The 14,219-nt window shown below is 37.5% G+C and overlaps 1 protein-coding gene across 50 annotated transcripts in view; it reads left to right on the plus strand.

Annotated features, from left to right (window-relative positions):
• The window catches only part of ZNF644 (zinc finger protein 644), a 116,271-nt gene that overhangs the window by 43,766 nt on the left and 58,286 nt on the right, over positions 1 to 14,219 (plus strand). For 43 of the 50 annotated variants that reach the window (XM_085024068.1, XM_085024085.1, XM_085024072.1 and 40 more), the window contains one exon: positions 149 to 209. The exons of the other annotated variants lie outside the window; for them this stretch is intronic. In XM_085024068.1, the coding sequence (XP_084880194.1) occupies positions 166 to 209 (44 nt within the window). In that variant the 5' untranslated portion in view covers positions 149 to 165. The remainder of the gene's footprint in view (positions 1 to 148; positions 210 to 14,219) is intronic. 50 annotated transcript variants of the gene reach the window in all.

The following is a 14,219-nucleotide window of genomic DNA, read 5'->3' on the forward strand; positions in this document are numbered from 1 at the left end:
GTTGAACACTTTTTCAAATGGGTGTTATGTTGCAAAAATAATTTACTTTACAGGTTTTTAATTTAAAAGAATAGTGTATCATAGATGTATTTATTCATACCTGAACACCTCAAGCAAAAAACTAAGTGATTGTCTTATATTCTTTCAGGTTTGATTTAATTTCGAATGAGATTATTCTTGCAGCGAGATGTTAATAAGACAAAATCTAGGTAAGTAGAAAATGACTGCTAAATATTACATATCAAAGTAATGCAAGAGAGTAATAATATAAAAAATGTGTGTTGTAAAAGTGTGCTTCCAAATCCAAACGCAGTTTTGAAATAAAAATGTGCAATTTTGAAGAGCCGACTTTTTGATGCACTTGGTTGAGTGGATTTGATGGAAGCAAAAGTACAGCTGTCAAACTGAAACTAAATTCTTAGTTTCCCTTCTTATATGTTGCGATTAACTTAAGTATGCAGTTTCTAGTGACTGTTAAGCATGTTAGAAGATCCAGTTGGTATTTGGTTTAGCCACTTGGAAACCAGTTGAGAGAATTGCTAGGTTGCTTTGTTTCCTTCTTACTGGGTTATAGTACTGGAGCAGTCTTTGCTCTTGTGAATTGTACTTTCTTATTTACGTTAACAAAGCACTTGCAAGAGTTCTCTGGTGGTACAGTGGGTTAAGGCGTTGTCACTGCTGTCGCTTGGTTTCAATCCCTGGTCCAGGAATTTCTGCATGCTGCAATGTGGCCAAAAAGAGAAACAAAAACAGGGAGTTCCCATAGTGGCTCAGCAGTAATGAACCCGACTAGTAATGAACCCCATATCCATGAGGATATGGGTTCTATCCCTGGCCTCACTCAGTGAGTTAAGGATCCTGCATTGCTGTGGCTGTGGTGTAGGCCAGCAGCTGCAGCTCTAATTCGACCCCTAGCCTGGGAATTTCCAGATGCTTGCAGATGCAGCCCTAAAAAGACAAAAAAGAAAAAAACAAAAACGCAGCAATTCTGCAGTTTTTAAAATTTACCAAAATGCGATTCCTTTATGTTAATATAGTGTTCAGAATTGGAAGTGATTATTTTAATATTTTTTGTATTTCTACTGAGTGACTCTTCTAATTTAATATTTTAATTTGTTTTAGTTTTTTAAGACTGTTGCCTCTCAGAGATTTGAATTGTGATGATGTACTTTTAGACTGATATGTGAAAGAATGCTTTTTAATAAGTTGTTGAAGTGTTAAAAAGGTGCACTTTACTCTCTCTCGGTAAATGAACATGGCTTCAGGATATAAGCAGATTAACAAGAATGCTTTGATCAAATTGCAGCTAAGTTGGGTCTTTCTGTAATCTAACTCAATGTTCAGCTGTCAAAAAACTTGCTGATCTCAATGTTTAAAAAAAAAAAAAAAGCCCAGGATGAGAAGTGCTATAGTTGAGTAATATGCAGTTAAAGAATGTATTTTCAACAAGTGGTTTAGGCATAGTTTGAAGCAAAGTTTCCCGTTTATTGGTATTTATTATGTAGTAATAATAGTCGTGGTAGTTCGGAAAATACTTACCGTGTTAAGCGCTTCTCATGCCTTATTAATCTTTATTATACTTCTTATAAAGTAGGAACCGCTATCTAGAAACTTTTTACTTCTTGGTTGATAGTGAGCTATTTCTTTTTCTTTAGCAACTTTATTTTTACAGCATTTATTATAAGAAACGCTTATATATCTTTCCGAAGAGGAGAAGAAGCTATACGTTTTCTGGTGGTTTTGTTTGCTAGTTGAGTGCAGTGTCTCTTAGAGTGTTTTTCTGATTTCCTTAAAGTTTAACATTGTTCATGGGGTGACACTGGTTTAACTTTGTCATCTTATGCAACCACAATTACATACGCATTTTTGGTTTTGGTTGATGTAATTTACGTGTTTATTGTTAGGGTGTGGGCGGTAAAACGTGTACGGTTTAAAGTATGGAGGTGAGTACGTTTTTACACGTGTGTTCACATGCACAACGACCACGTGATTCAAAATGCGCAACGTGGTCATTTTCCCAGCAAGTTCCTCCTACTCTTTCATTTCCAGTCTAATAGCCCTTCCCCCAAGGTACGCACCTGCCTGGCTTCGTTTTGCCTGTTCTCGAACTTTGTTTATGTAGAATTCTATAATACGTACTCTTCGGCATCTGGCTTTTGCCATCAACATGGTGTTTTTGAGTTTCTTCCTTGTCGTGAGTATCAGTAGTTCATTATTTTTTTTTAATTACTGAGTAATATTCCATTATATGGATGTAATACAGATTTTTAATGTATTTCCTCTGTAATTGTGTTTCGTATATTCTCCGTGTCTCTGAGCACATTTGCCAACTTTCTGCAGTGCTTTGCTTTCTCCCGGTTTCTCCTTCATTGTCCCCCGTCACCTGAGCCGTACAATGTGAACTCATAATGGGATATATATTGGTCTCACTGCAGCTATTCCGGGTGCCTAGAATTATTTGACCAAACTAAGTATGCTGTTCATATTCTTAGTTTTAGCTCTGTGTATGTGTTGTCCTTCTTCCCCAGCCCCTTGCCTCCCCAGCTGCCAGTGTCCTTTCTTCTGGTTGTCATCTGTCTCTTGAGAGAGTCCATCTCCAGCTAGTGTTGTCCTGTCCTTGGAGCCAGGCCTCACCACACTGCGGCTCTCTGTTCCTTCACTAGACTCTGAGCTCTTCGAAGGTAGATACCATCCATTACTACTTATCTAGCACAGTGCCAGAGTACTGAGTAGAGTTAGTGCTTTGTTAAACCTTGAACGACCCACAGAGTTCTCTCCCTGACAAACAGGGGTTCAGAGTACTGGCTGAAATGGGATGAAGGCATCGGCCCGTCAGGGGCTGTTGGACTGTAGGACGGAGCAGGAAGGCAGTCCAGAGGTAGCATTGCAGGCATTGTGGGGAGAGAAATCAGAAAACCTCCTGGTCTTCTTTCAGTCTCGTTGGAAGAAAGCGGCTGACACTGTTCTTAGTCCAGACCTGAAGGAAGCTTGAGTGACATTGTTGATTTTGATTACTTCTTCCAAGTGAAGGCATTAATTCATGTCTTGGGAATTGGAGTGTTTGCTACTAATGGTGTTCCCTTCGCGAGCTTTTCCTAGTTGTTTCCTTAAAGATTTTAAAAGATGTTGTTCGACTAGTGTAAGTAGAAGGTTAGGAGGAACTCGTCACACCTTTAAGAAGCGAAGAAGACTTTTCCTCGCTTTCCTGAGGCTGAGCAGCTGTTGGAGTGGAGGAAGAAACTGCGCCGTCGTCGGGGTTGTGATGACGGCTTTGATTCATAGAGCTCAGGAAGCTTGCTGCTTGCGGAGAGTTATTTTTAAACATTTTGCTGTATCGTTATAGATCTGTGACGTATATAAACAGTATACTTTCTTAGGAAACGAAACTTGAGAAAAATTGTAAGGCATTTGCTAGTTTTCGTCCATGTTTGAACCTGGGTTAGTCGGGTTGACTCTGAGCCACCTGAGGGGTTTTATGCCTGACGCTGTATTGCCTTGCAGCAAGTCCAAAGCGTGGGAAAGTTCTTCCCACTGGGATCAATTTGTTACTTTTCCTCTCTGCAGCTTCTGCCGTAAAGCTTGAACGCAGAGTTAGGCGTTGACCCCGTCTCATGCTGTTCCTTCCATCTTCTTGCAAAGATTTTCTTAAGCACAGATTCTTAGCGAATGCAGAACCTCAGTTATTTCTTTTATTTCATCCTGGATATGAAATGTGCTTGGTTTTCTTGTGGCTAAAATTTGAGTATTCAGAGATGTTTACCCTTGTGATTGCTGAACTTACGTGTCTCTTACGTGTTTTTAGACGAGTTTTTCTTCTCAGAGGCTGCTAGGTATACCTCAGTTTCAGATTCTTTCTCCTTGTTTTGCACATCAGTATTTAACATAGTCGGCTGCTGCTCATAAGCCTTTTCACTTTGCAGAATTCCCGAATCCAAGGATTTAAAGTTCTTCATGAATTTTTATATTGGTTTAATTTTCTTAATTCCCAATTAGCCTTTCTGTGCTTCTGTTTGTTACTAGTACTGTAGTTGTGCTGCTCTTTGTTGTACTGTGAACTGTTTCATTAATGAAATTATTTGTTCTTTGTTCTCGATAAGATTACAGTGTACCTTCAACCTTGTCCAAATATATTGCTAACATTTAGTGTTTTCAAAGCTTTTTTAAAAAATATAAAGGTCACATACACTTAAATGTATCCGCAAATAGTCCTGAAATATTTAAAATAATAAGTAAAACTCTCCTTCTCACTCGGCATTGTACTCCCTATGAGTATGTATTCTGCCGTCATTCTTTCCCCATTTGCAATATATCGTGGACATTTTTTCGTATATGCAGTGCATGTAATAAAACTGTTTTGTTATCGATAGTTACTGGGTAAATCTCAGGTTCTTTTGCTTATGTGCGCAGTGCTGCAGTAAATATGCTTACCTATATCATTACGATTGTGTGAGTGTAGGATAATTTTGTAGCAGTGGATAGCTGGGTCAGATATGTGTGCACTTTAATTTCTGATGTATATTGCAGATGAGATTGTACCACTTAATATTTTTATTAGCAGTTTTGGGAATATTCGTTTCCCCATGCTCTGCTAAGTATTAAGCAGTGTTTTTATCTTTGCCAGTCTATAGTCAGTGTAAAGTGGTATTTCTTTGACTGCATTTCTTTGGGAGATTCTCAGAGGTTTGAAATGTCACCTTCATCATAACTTAATTCTATTGAGAACATTATAATTTGCAAAAGATTATTTCTTTATTGTTAATCCATCAGTTAACCTTCCTTCCTGTTTTATGTACTGCATTCACTTACTTAATAATGAATGAACAAATTGCTTGTGTTCTTCGTTTCCTTCATAAAACTGTTTATGATAAATATTTTCTCATAATGAGATTCTTTATAGTTTGCTAGAAACTAATGTTAGCATAGTCTATGAAAAGAAAACAAAAGTCATTACTAAGTATTAGGTAAATTAAGTCTAGATTAATAGCATAATCTGTTGTCTCTTGCAGCTCAAGCATTTGAAAACTTTTCTTTGTTGTTATTTTTTTACTGCCCTTAGCAGTAAAAAAAAGGGGCAGATATCATTCAAATATGTAAACAGCGAACCCTTAAGCTGCCCCATCAGACCAAACAATTTTCACTTGCTGCAGTTTCTCTAGTAGGTCTAAACTGTAAATAAAGGCGCTAAATAAAACAAGACGTTCAGTAAGTCTTTATTGAAACATAATGTTGGAGGCACTATATTATTTGTTAAGTATGCATCGGTAACTAGAATCGCAAATCAGTTCTTAAGTCATAAACAGGTTACTGACTGATTGTGTAGGGAGTATAGTGGGACTAAGGAGGGAATTTTGCAGGACGATAGTGAGAAGGGCCTCACAGAAGGAAGGTGATGTTTGAATTGTGCCTGAAGAAAGAGTAGAATCTTGATTATAGGATGACCTTAGGGCAGTATGGGCAGAGGGGCTGCACACTAAAGCTCTCAATTTAGTTTCCGGAGATTATTTTGTAAAACAGTTTCATTTCACTGCATGTCCATGTTGTCAGAGTTACTGGCATTTTCTTAAGTGTTTTCAAGTTTGCAGTTTACTACAGACTAGGAACTCATTGCTTGAAGTACTTCCTTGTTTGGTTTTTCAAACTTTTTTACCAAGCCTGATTTTGAACCCGCCAGCAAATAAATTATACTGTGAAAGTCTCTATACTGGTCATTAATTTAAATATTACGGTATTACACTTAAGGTTATGAGGTTTAATAATTTAAAACCTAGCTCGAGGTCACGCAGGTAACTGCCAAGACCGAGTTAGAACTAAGTCTTCTGACCTCTGATCTTCCTGTTCTTTTGAGATGACCATTAAAGCATACATTTGAAATCTTTTAGGGTCTTCTAGCTAGGCTGAGGACTGTGGGCCTGCTTGTCTCATGATAGTGCTCAATCAATATTTGTTTAATGTTTTACTAATTCATTTAGGATTTTATGAACTGGTTATTATAGTTGAATTGGTTGTAGCTTATACTTGATACTAGTTACTATCTGAGGAGGAGAGATGGGTAAATGTATAATTACACTCAAGTGTGATTAATGCTGTGCTGGTCTGTGTTCTGGATTTCCAGGACTATGTCTGTCTTATTTATTGGTATAAGCACATAGGACAGTACTTTACTTATGGTAGGCATTTGATTAAGATTTATGGAATGAGTGGAGAGGCCTCTCAGAAGAAGTGACACTTAAAACTTGGAGGAACTTTTGGTGATTTATCTAGATAAAAAGTTGAGGAAGGACCGCTACTGCTAGAGGAAATGGCATGTGACATGATGAGAAGAGGAAGATTGGTGCAACTGAAAGAAATGTGATGCATCTGCAGTGTGGCCTTCTCCGTGGGGTGAGGATGCGAGGAGTGGCTAGTGTCAGGAGATGAGACGGAGTGAGGCGTGAGCTATTGAGGATCTTATATATAACCTAAAGGAATTTGGATTAACGGAGTAATGAGACACCACTGAAAGAGTTTAAGTGTGAAGAAGTGATGTGATCAATCTGGGCTCTAGAAATGTGGAGGAGTTAAAATGTGGACAGCAGATGAGTGGAGAAGCAGGACTGGAATCAGGATGACCCGTTAGTAGGAAGAGGCCTGACTTGAGAATGGTGGTGACGGAAAAGACGCAGTTGGATTTGAGAGAGATTAGACAACAAGACAGATCACCTTCGGTGATTAACTGTAGTGGAATCAGTGGTAGGAGAGTAGGAAGGGGTGGAGGATGATACCGGTGTTCGTTGCGGTTTTAGGAGATGGGAACCATAGAGAAGAAGCAGGTTTATGTAGAATAAGAGCTACGTTTTAGCTACATTAAGCTTGAGGTAGCTCAAGATAGCTGAGTGGAAATGTTAGTCCGTGTGTGAGTGTTTTAAGTTGCTGGTCTCTTGATTGCAAATGCTTCTCCAGGATGCTGCATTTGTGCCTTCCTCTTCTCCCCGTTGCTGGTGTTGGTAAAGTATTTTGTGTGGGTGTTTCCTCCCTTTACTGTGTTCGCCTCCACCAGGGAGCCTTCTCGTTTGTAGTTGCAATTGTGGCCTTTCTTTTCTGCTTAGAAAGTTCCTTTAGCCTTTGTTGTAAAGCTGGTTTGGTGGTGCTGAATTCTCTTAGCTTTTGCTTATCTGTAAAGCTTTTGATTTCTCCTTCAAATCTGAATGAGAGCCTTGCTGGGTAGAGTAGGTTCTTACCACTCATCACTTTAAAAATATTGTGTCACTCCCCTCTGGCCTGCAGAGTTTCTGCTGATAAATCAGCTGATAACCTTACTAGGGTTCCCCTGTATGTTATCTGTTGCTTTTCTGTAGCTGCTTTCAATACTTTCTCTATCTTTAATTTTTGTCGATTTGCTTAATATGTGTCTTGGGGTGTTCCTTCTTGGTGGGTTCATTCCATATGGTACTCTCAATGAGAGATTCCTTTCCCGTGTTAGAGAAGTTTTCAGCTATTATCTCTTCAGATATTTTCTCTGGCCCTTACTCTCTCTGCTTCTGGCACCCCTATAATGTGAATGTTGGTGCTTTTAATATTGTCCCAGAGTTCTTGTAGACGCTTCTCGTTTCTTTTCATTCTTTTTTCTTTATTCCATTCTGCTTTCTTGATTTCCACCTCTCTGTCTTCCGTTCTAGTGAATTTTTCATTTCAGTTATTGTTAAGTTCTGTGTGCTATTCAGTAGGACCTTGTTGTTTATTTCCTCTATATAAAATAGTTTGTGCTTGCTAATCCCAAACTCCTAATTTACCCTCCCCGGGATGCCTTTTTATAGCCAACTTTCTTCCTTTCCCCTAATCCCTAATCTCTTGTAATAGTAATCTGTTTGCCATTTTTATAATTTTGTCATTTCAAGAGTATTGTATAAATGGAATCATTCAGTATGTAATCTTTTGGTATTGGCTTTTTTTCAATCAGCGGAATTTCTTCACAGTTCATGCGAGTTTCTATATATCCACTGATTAGTTCATTTGTTTTTATTGCTAAGTAGTATTCCATGGTGTGACTGTCACACAGTTTAATTATTCATCTATGGAAGGATGTCTGGGTCAATTCCAGTTTGGGGCCATTATGAATAAAGCTAACATGAAAATTTGTGTATAGGTTTGTGTATAAACATTGGCCTCATTTCTCTAGAAAAAATGCCCAGAGTACAGTGGTTTGGTTGCATGCTGGTTGCATTTTTAGTTTTCTCAGAAATGGCCACATTGTTTTCCCGCAACGTGTGAGTGATCCGGTTTGTCCACATCTTTGCCAGTATTAGGCGGTAGATGTCATTTTCCTTCTTTAACTTGAGCCATCTCGAAGGGTGTCTGGTGATATCTCAGTGTGCTTTCAGTTTGCGTTTCCCTAATGACTAATGATGCTCAACATCCCCTCCTGTGCCTGCTTATTTGCATTTTTATATCCTCTTAGGCAAAATAGCCATTCATGCTTTTTACCATTCATTCATTGGGTTTTTGGGTTTTTTACTGTTGAGTTTTGAGAGTTATATATTCTGCCTATTAGTCTTTGGTCAGATATGGAGTTGGTAAATACTTTCTCTCATTCTGTAGTTTGTGTTTGTATCTTCTTAAAACAGTCTTTTGCCGAGCAAACGTTTTAAATTTTGAGAGGTCCATCAGTTTTTACTTTTTGAATTGTGTGTTTGGTGTCAAGTCTCTTTACCTGAAATCCCAAAGATGTTTTTTGTTTAATTTTCTAAAAGATTTTTATAGATTTGCATTTTACATTTGAGTCCATGGTGATCCATTCTGAGATAATTTTTTTTTTAATGAATTGTAAGGCTCAATTCAAGGATTTTGTTTTTGTTTTTGCCTGTGACTGTCTAATTGCTCTAGTACCATTTCGTTGCAAAGGCTGTCTTTCCTCTGTTGAAATGCTTTTGGATCTTTGTCAAAAATCAATTGATTGTATTTGTGTGGATCTATTTCTGGATTCTCGGTTTTGTTCCTTTGATCTTTATGTCTGTCCAGCACCATGCTGGCCTGACTACTGTAGCTGTGTAGTAGGCCTTAATTTAGGATAGAATGTGTCTCACTTTATTTTTCAAGATTGTTTTAGCTATTCTAGGACTTGTATCTTTTCTTTTTTTGTTTTTGTTTTTCAGAGCTGCCCCTGGGGCATATGGAGGTTCCCAGGCTAGGGGTTCAGTCGGAGCTGTAGCTGCTGGCCTACCCCACAGCCCAGCAACCCCAGATCTGAGTTGCATCTACAACCTACACCACAGCTCACGGCAGTGCTGGATCCTTAACCCACAGCGAGGTCAGGGATTGAACCTGTGTCCTTGTGGATGGTAGTCAGATTCGTTTCCCCTGAGCCACCACGGGAACTCCAGAGACCTGTGTCTTTTCATATAAAATTTAAAATAATCTTTCCTATCTCTGCCAGAATCTTTTCTGGGATGTGCATTAAACACAGATTGTTTTGAGAACAATGAAATCTTCACTATGTTGGGTCTTCACTCTTATCTTCTATTTATTTAGCCCTGTGATTTTTTTTCATGAGCCTGTGTAATTTAAGCATCCAGATGTTTTACATACTTTGTTAAGTTTATGCCTGAGTGTTTCATTTTATTTGGATTGATTATAAGTGGTATTGCGATTTTAATTTCAGATTCTATGTGTTCATTGTTAGTGTATAGAAGTGCAGTCACTTTTTTTGTCTTTGAGGTAAAATTCACCTAAAATAAATTATTAATGAAAAAGTATAAAATTCAGTGGCCTTTTAGTAGATTTGCAATATTATGCAACTGTGACTGCTAACCAGTTCCAAAATATTTCATTGCTCCCAAGGAGGAGGCCCTTGGGACCCACTGAGTTCAGTCTGCATTCGTTCCTCTGTCCTTCCATGCCTGGCAAACATGAATCTGCTTTATATTGCTGTGATTTTGCCTACTTTGTATGTTTCCTATCAATAAGGTCATACAATATGCAACCTTTTGGGCTATAGTTCTTTCACATCATGTTTTTAGGCTTATCGACTATGTAGCATATGAGTACTTCATTGCTGTTTATGCCTGAGCAATATTCGATTTCACGGCTGTGCGAATTTCTTTATCCACTCATCTGTGCTTGGACGTTTGGTTCGCTTACACTTTTAGGCTATTGTAAATAGTGCTGCTATGCACATTTGTGTACTTTTGTTTGAATGTCTGTTTTTCATTCTTTGGAATAGATACTTGGGAGTGGAATGGAAGTGGGGAGAGCAGACATCCTTGCCTTGTTCCTGCATTCAGCAGGAAGGCTTTCAGTCTTTCTCTGTCAAGTATGATGTTGGCTATGAATTTTTCATCGATGCGCTTTATGAGGTTGAGGAACTTCCCTTCTATTCATACGTTATTGAGTGTTTTTGTCATGAAAGGGTGTAGAATTTTGTCAGGTGTTTTAGATACTCCATTGGTTTCTGGTCTTCATTCTATTAATGTGGTATGGTACATGGATTGATTTTATTTATGTTTTTAATGGCCGGATTAAATCTGAGCCGTGGCATGTGAAAGTCCCTGAGCCAGGGATTGAATCTGAGCCGCATCTGTGACCTACACTATAGCTGCAGCAGTACCGGATCCTTTAACTTACTGCACTGGGCAGGGATTGAACCTGCACCTCGTTAGTGATTCTTAACCCACTGCACCGCGGCGCAAACTCCTGCTTTTCTTTTCCTGAATTAGCATTGAATTCCTAGGATAAACCTCAAGTGGTCGTGATATATAATCATTTTAGTAGGTGTTGGATTTCCTGTGCTGGCATCTCAGTAGGGTCTTTGCGTCTGTGTTAGTGGTGATGTTGGCCTGGTTTTTCTCAGTGTCTTTGACGCCAGTCTCACGCTGGCCTCATGGAGTTGTTGGTGTTTCCTTCCTTTTTTTTTTTTTTTTTTTTTTTTTTGGTACAGTTTGAGAAGGATTGATTATTAATTTCACTTTAAATGACTGGAAGAGTTCACTAGTGAAACCGTCTAGTCTTGGGCTTTTCCTTTTTGGGAATTTTTTTTTTTTTTTTTTTATTACTGAATCAATCCTTTATTGTAGATCTTTTCAGATTCTCTATTTCTTGTTAACACATAAACTACCAAAAGCGACTTTCTAGGAATTTGTCCATTTCATCTAGGTTATTAATTTGCTGGTATACAATTAATTCATTGTAGTATATACACTGGCAGCCCTCATATTTCCATAAAGTTTGTAGTAGTGGCCCTCGTGCATTTGTGATTTTAGTTATTTGAGTTTTCTCTCTTTTTTCTTGGTCATTGTAGCTAAAGTTTTTTTCAGCTTTATTGATCAAGAAATGAACTTTTGGTTTCATTGATTCTGTTATTTTTCAAGTGTTTTTTCCACTCTAATTGTTATTTCTGTCACTTCGCTAGGTATTTAATTTTTTGTTGGTTAATATGTAAAGTTAGTGATTGACATGACGTATTTCTTTTTTAATGTAGGCTTTTGTAGTATAAATTTCCCCTTGAATACTGCTTTTCCTACATCCCACGTTTCAATATGTTGTGTTCTTATTTTCCTGTAACTCAAAGTGTTTTCTTACTTCCTTCATGGTATCTTCTTTGGGCATCAGTAATTTAAGAGGGTATTTTTATTTCCATATGTTTGGAATTTTCCAGGATTCCTTCCGGTATTAATTTCTAGTTTTATTCCATGTAGTCAAAAAAGATACTTTGTATAACTTCACTCTTAAAATATATTGAGACTTACTTTATGACCTAACATATGGTCTGTCTTAGAAAGCGTTTCTTGTGCACTTGAGAAGATAAATACTCTGCTTTTTGAGTGGAACGTTATGGATACATCTGTCAGGTCCAGCTGATACTGTTGTTCAGGATATTCATTTATTTACGGATCTTCTATTGGGTTTTCCCACCCATTATTATGAAAATGAGGTAATGATGTGTCCACCACTTGTTATTGTAGAACTGTCTTCTTTCATTTCTCTTAATATTTCCATATATTTTTGGGCTTGGTTTTAGGTGCATATATGTTTATACTTGTTTTCCATAACAAAAATCAGTGTATATTCCTTCACTTACCTCAGTATATGATGGCCTTTGTTTCTTGTGACAGTGTTTTCACTTGACGTCTATCTTGCCTGATATTGGTACAGCAGCTCTAGCTCTTGTTTGGTTGATGTTCACGTGGAATATCTTTTTCCATCCTTTGATTTTCACAGCAGTTATGTTTCTCACGGTAAGTGTGAATCTTGTGGACTGATATAGTTAGATCATTCTTTAAATAAATTATGCCCGTTGCTGCCTTATCATTGGTGAGTTTATTTCAAGTGATTACTGATAAGTAAGGACTTTGGCTATTTTCCTATTTTCTGTATGTATATCTTACATCTCTTTTATTCCTCATTTCCTTTATTACTGCCCTTTTAAAAATCGTGGTTGAAAAAACACCACATAATGTGAAATTTACCAGCGTCACCATTTTTAAGTGTACAATTCAGTAGTGTTTAGTATAGTTGTGTTGTTATTAAGCAGAAATCCAGAGCTTACTCATCTTGGCCGTCTGAAACTCCATACCCATTAAACCATAATGCGCCCCCCCCCCACCTCAGGCCCTGGTATGCACATTCTGCTTTCTGTTTGTGTGAATTTGACTACTTTACATACCTCATGCAAGTGGAATCCCACAATATTTCTCTTTTGTGACTGGCTTCTTTCACTTAGCATAATGTCCTTAAGGTTCATCTGCTTTGTAGCATGTGATGTCGTTTTCTTCCTTTTTACAGTCTGTGTAGTATTCCATTCTGTGCACATACTGCATTTCCTTTATCCACCCATTTGTCAGTGGGCATTGGGGTTGCATCCGTGTCTTTGACTCTTTTGAATATGGGTGCACAGATATCTCTTTAAAGACCTTTTAAAATTTCTTTTAGATATTATGTAGAAGTGGGACTACTGGATCATATGGTAGTTCTATTTTTAATCTTTTGAGGAACCTTGATACAGTTTTTTTTTTTTTACAACTTCTTTACCACTTAAATTCCCAACAGTGCACAGCGTTTCCATTTTGTCACATCTTCAACACGTTATTTTGATAGAACCATCTAGTGGAACCTCATTATGGTTTTGATTTGCATTTCTCTGTTACTTAGTGATATTGAGCATCTTCATGTGGTTTTTGACCATTTGTAGATCATGTTTGGAGAAATGTTTATTCAAGTCCTTTGTCCAGTTTTGTAATTAGATTATTTGGTTTTTATTGCTGTTGAGTTTGGGGAATAATTTATATATTCTAAATATTAACTTCTTATCAAATATATTATTAACTATTATCTTCTCCCATTCCATACATCGCATTGTTTTCTCTGACAATTGTTTCCTTTGATGCACAGAACTTTTAAAGTTTGATGTACTTCCATTTGCCTATTCTTGCTTTTGTTTTCTCTGCTTTTGGTGTCATATCTTAGGAAATCATTGCCAAGTTCAATGTCATGAAGCTTTTCCATTATGTTTTCTTCTGGGAGTTTCATAGCTTTAGGTCTTATGTTTATGTCTTTGATTTATTCCCTTTTTTTTTGTTTGTTGCTTTTTCTTTTTAGGGCCACACAGTGTGGCATAACAAAGTTCCTGGGCTAGGGGTTGAATTGGAGCTGTAGCTTGGGGCAGTGCCAGTTCCTTAACCCACTGAGCAGGATCAGGGATCAACCCTGCATCCTCATGGATTCTGTTCAGTCTCTTGACCCACTGAGCCACAATGGGAACTCCCCTTCTGAGTTAATACTGAACATAAGAATCCAGTTTCATCCTTTTGTTTATGTTTATCCAGTTTTCCCAGCTATAGTTTTCGGAAAAACTGTCTGTTCTTGAGTCTTCTTGGCTTCCCTGTTGAAGATCATTTAACTATATATGTCGGTCTGTTTCTATTCCTTTGGTTTCTTTGTCCGTTTTTATGCTAGTATCAGAATATTTTAATTACCACAGCTTTGTGATGTATTTAGAAATCAGAAATATAAGACTTGCAACTTTGTTTTTCTTTTTCAAAATTATTTTGGCTACTTGGAATCCCTTCAGCTTTAATATAAATTTTAGAGTGAATTTATCTCCTCCTCCAAAAAAAAAATGCCACTAGAAATTTGATGGTAATTGAATTAAATATGTTGATTGCTTTGGATAGTTTGGACATCTTAAGCAAGTCTCTCAATTCATGAACACTGGCTATCATTCAGTTTATTGTTTTCTTTCTTGAATTCCT

The sequence above is a fragment of the Sus scrofa genome, chromosome 4 (assembly GCF_054392235.1).
Source record: "Sus scrofa isolate SSC_HxYL_T2T_F1_AM1 chromosome 4, Sscrofa_HxYL_maternal_Yorkshire_Landrace_v2.0, whole genome shotgun sequence".
Lineage (NCBI taxonomy): Eukaryota > Metazoa > Chordata > Mammalia > Artiodactyla > Suidae > Sus > Sus scrofa.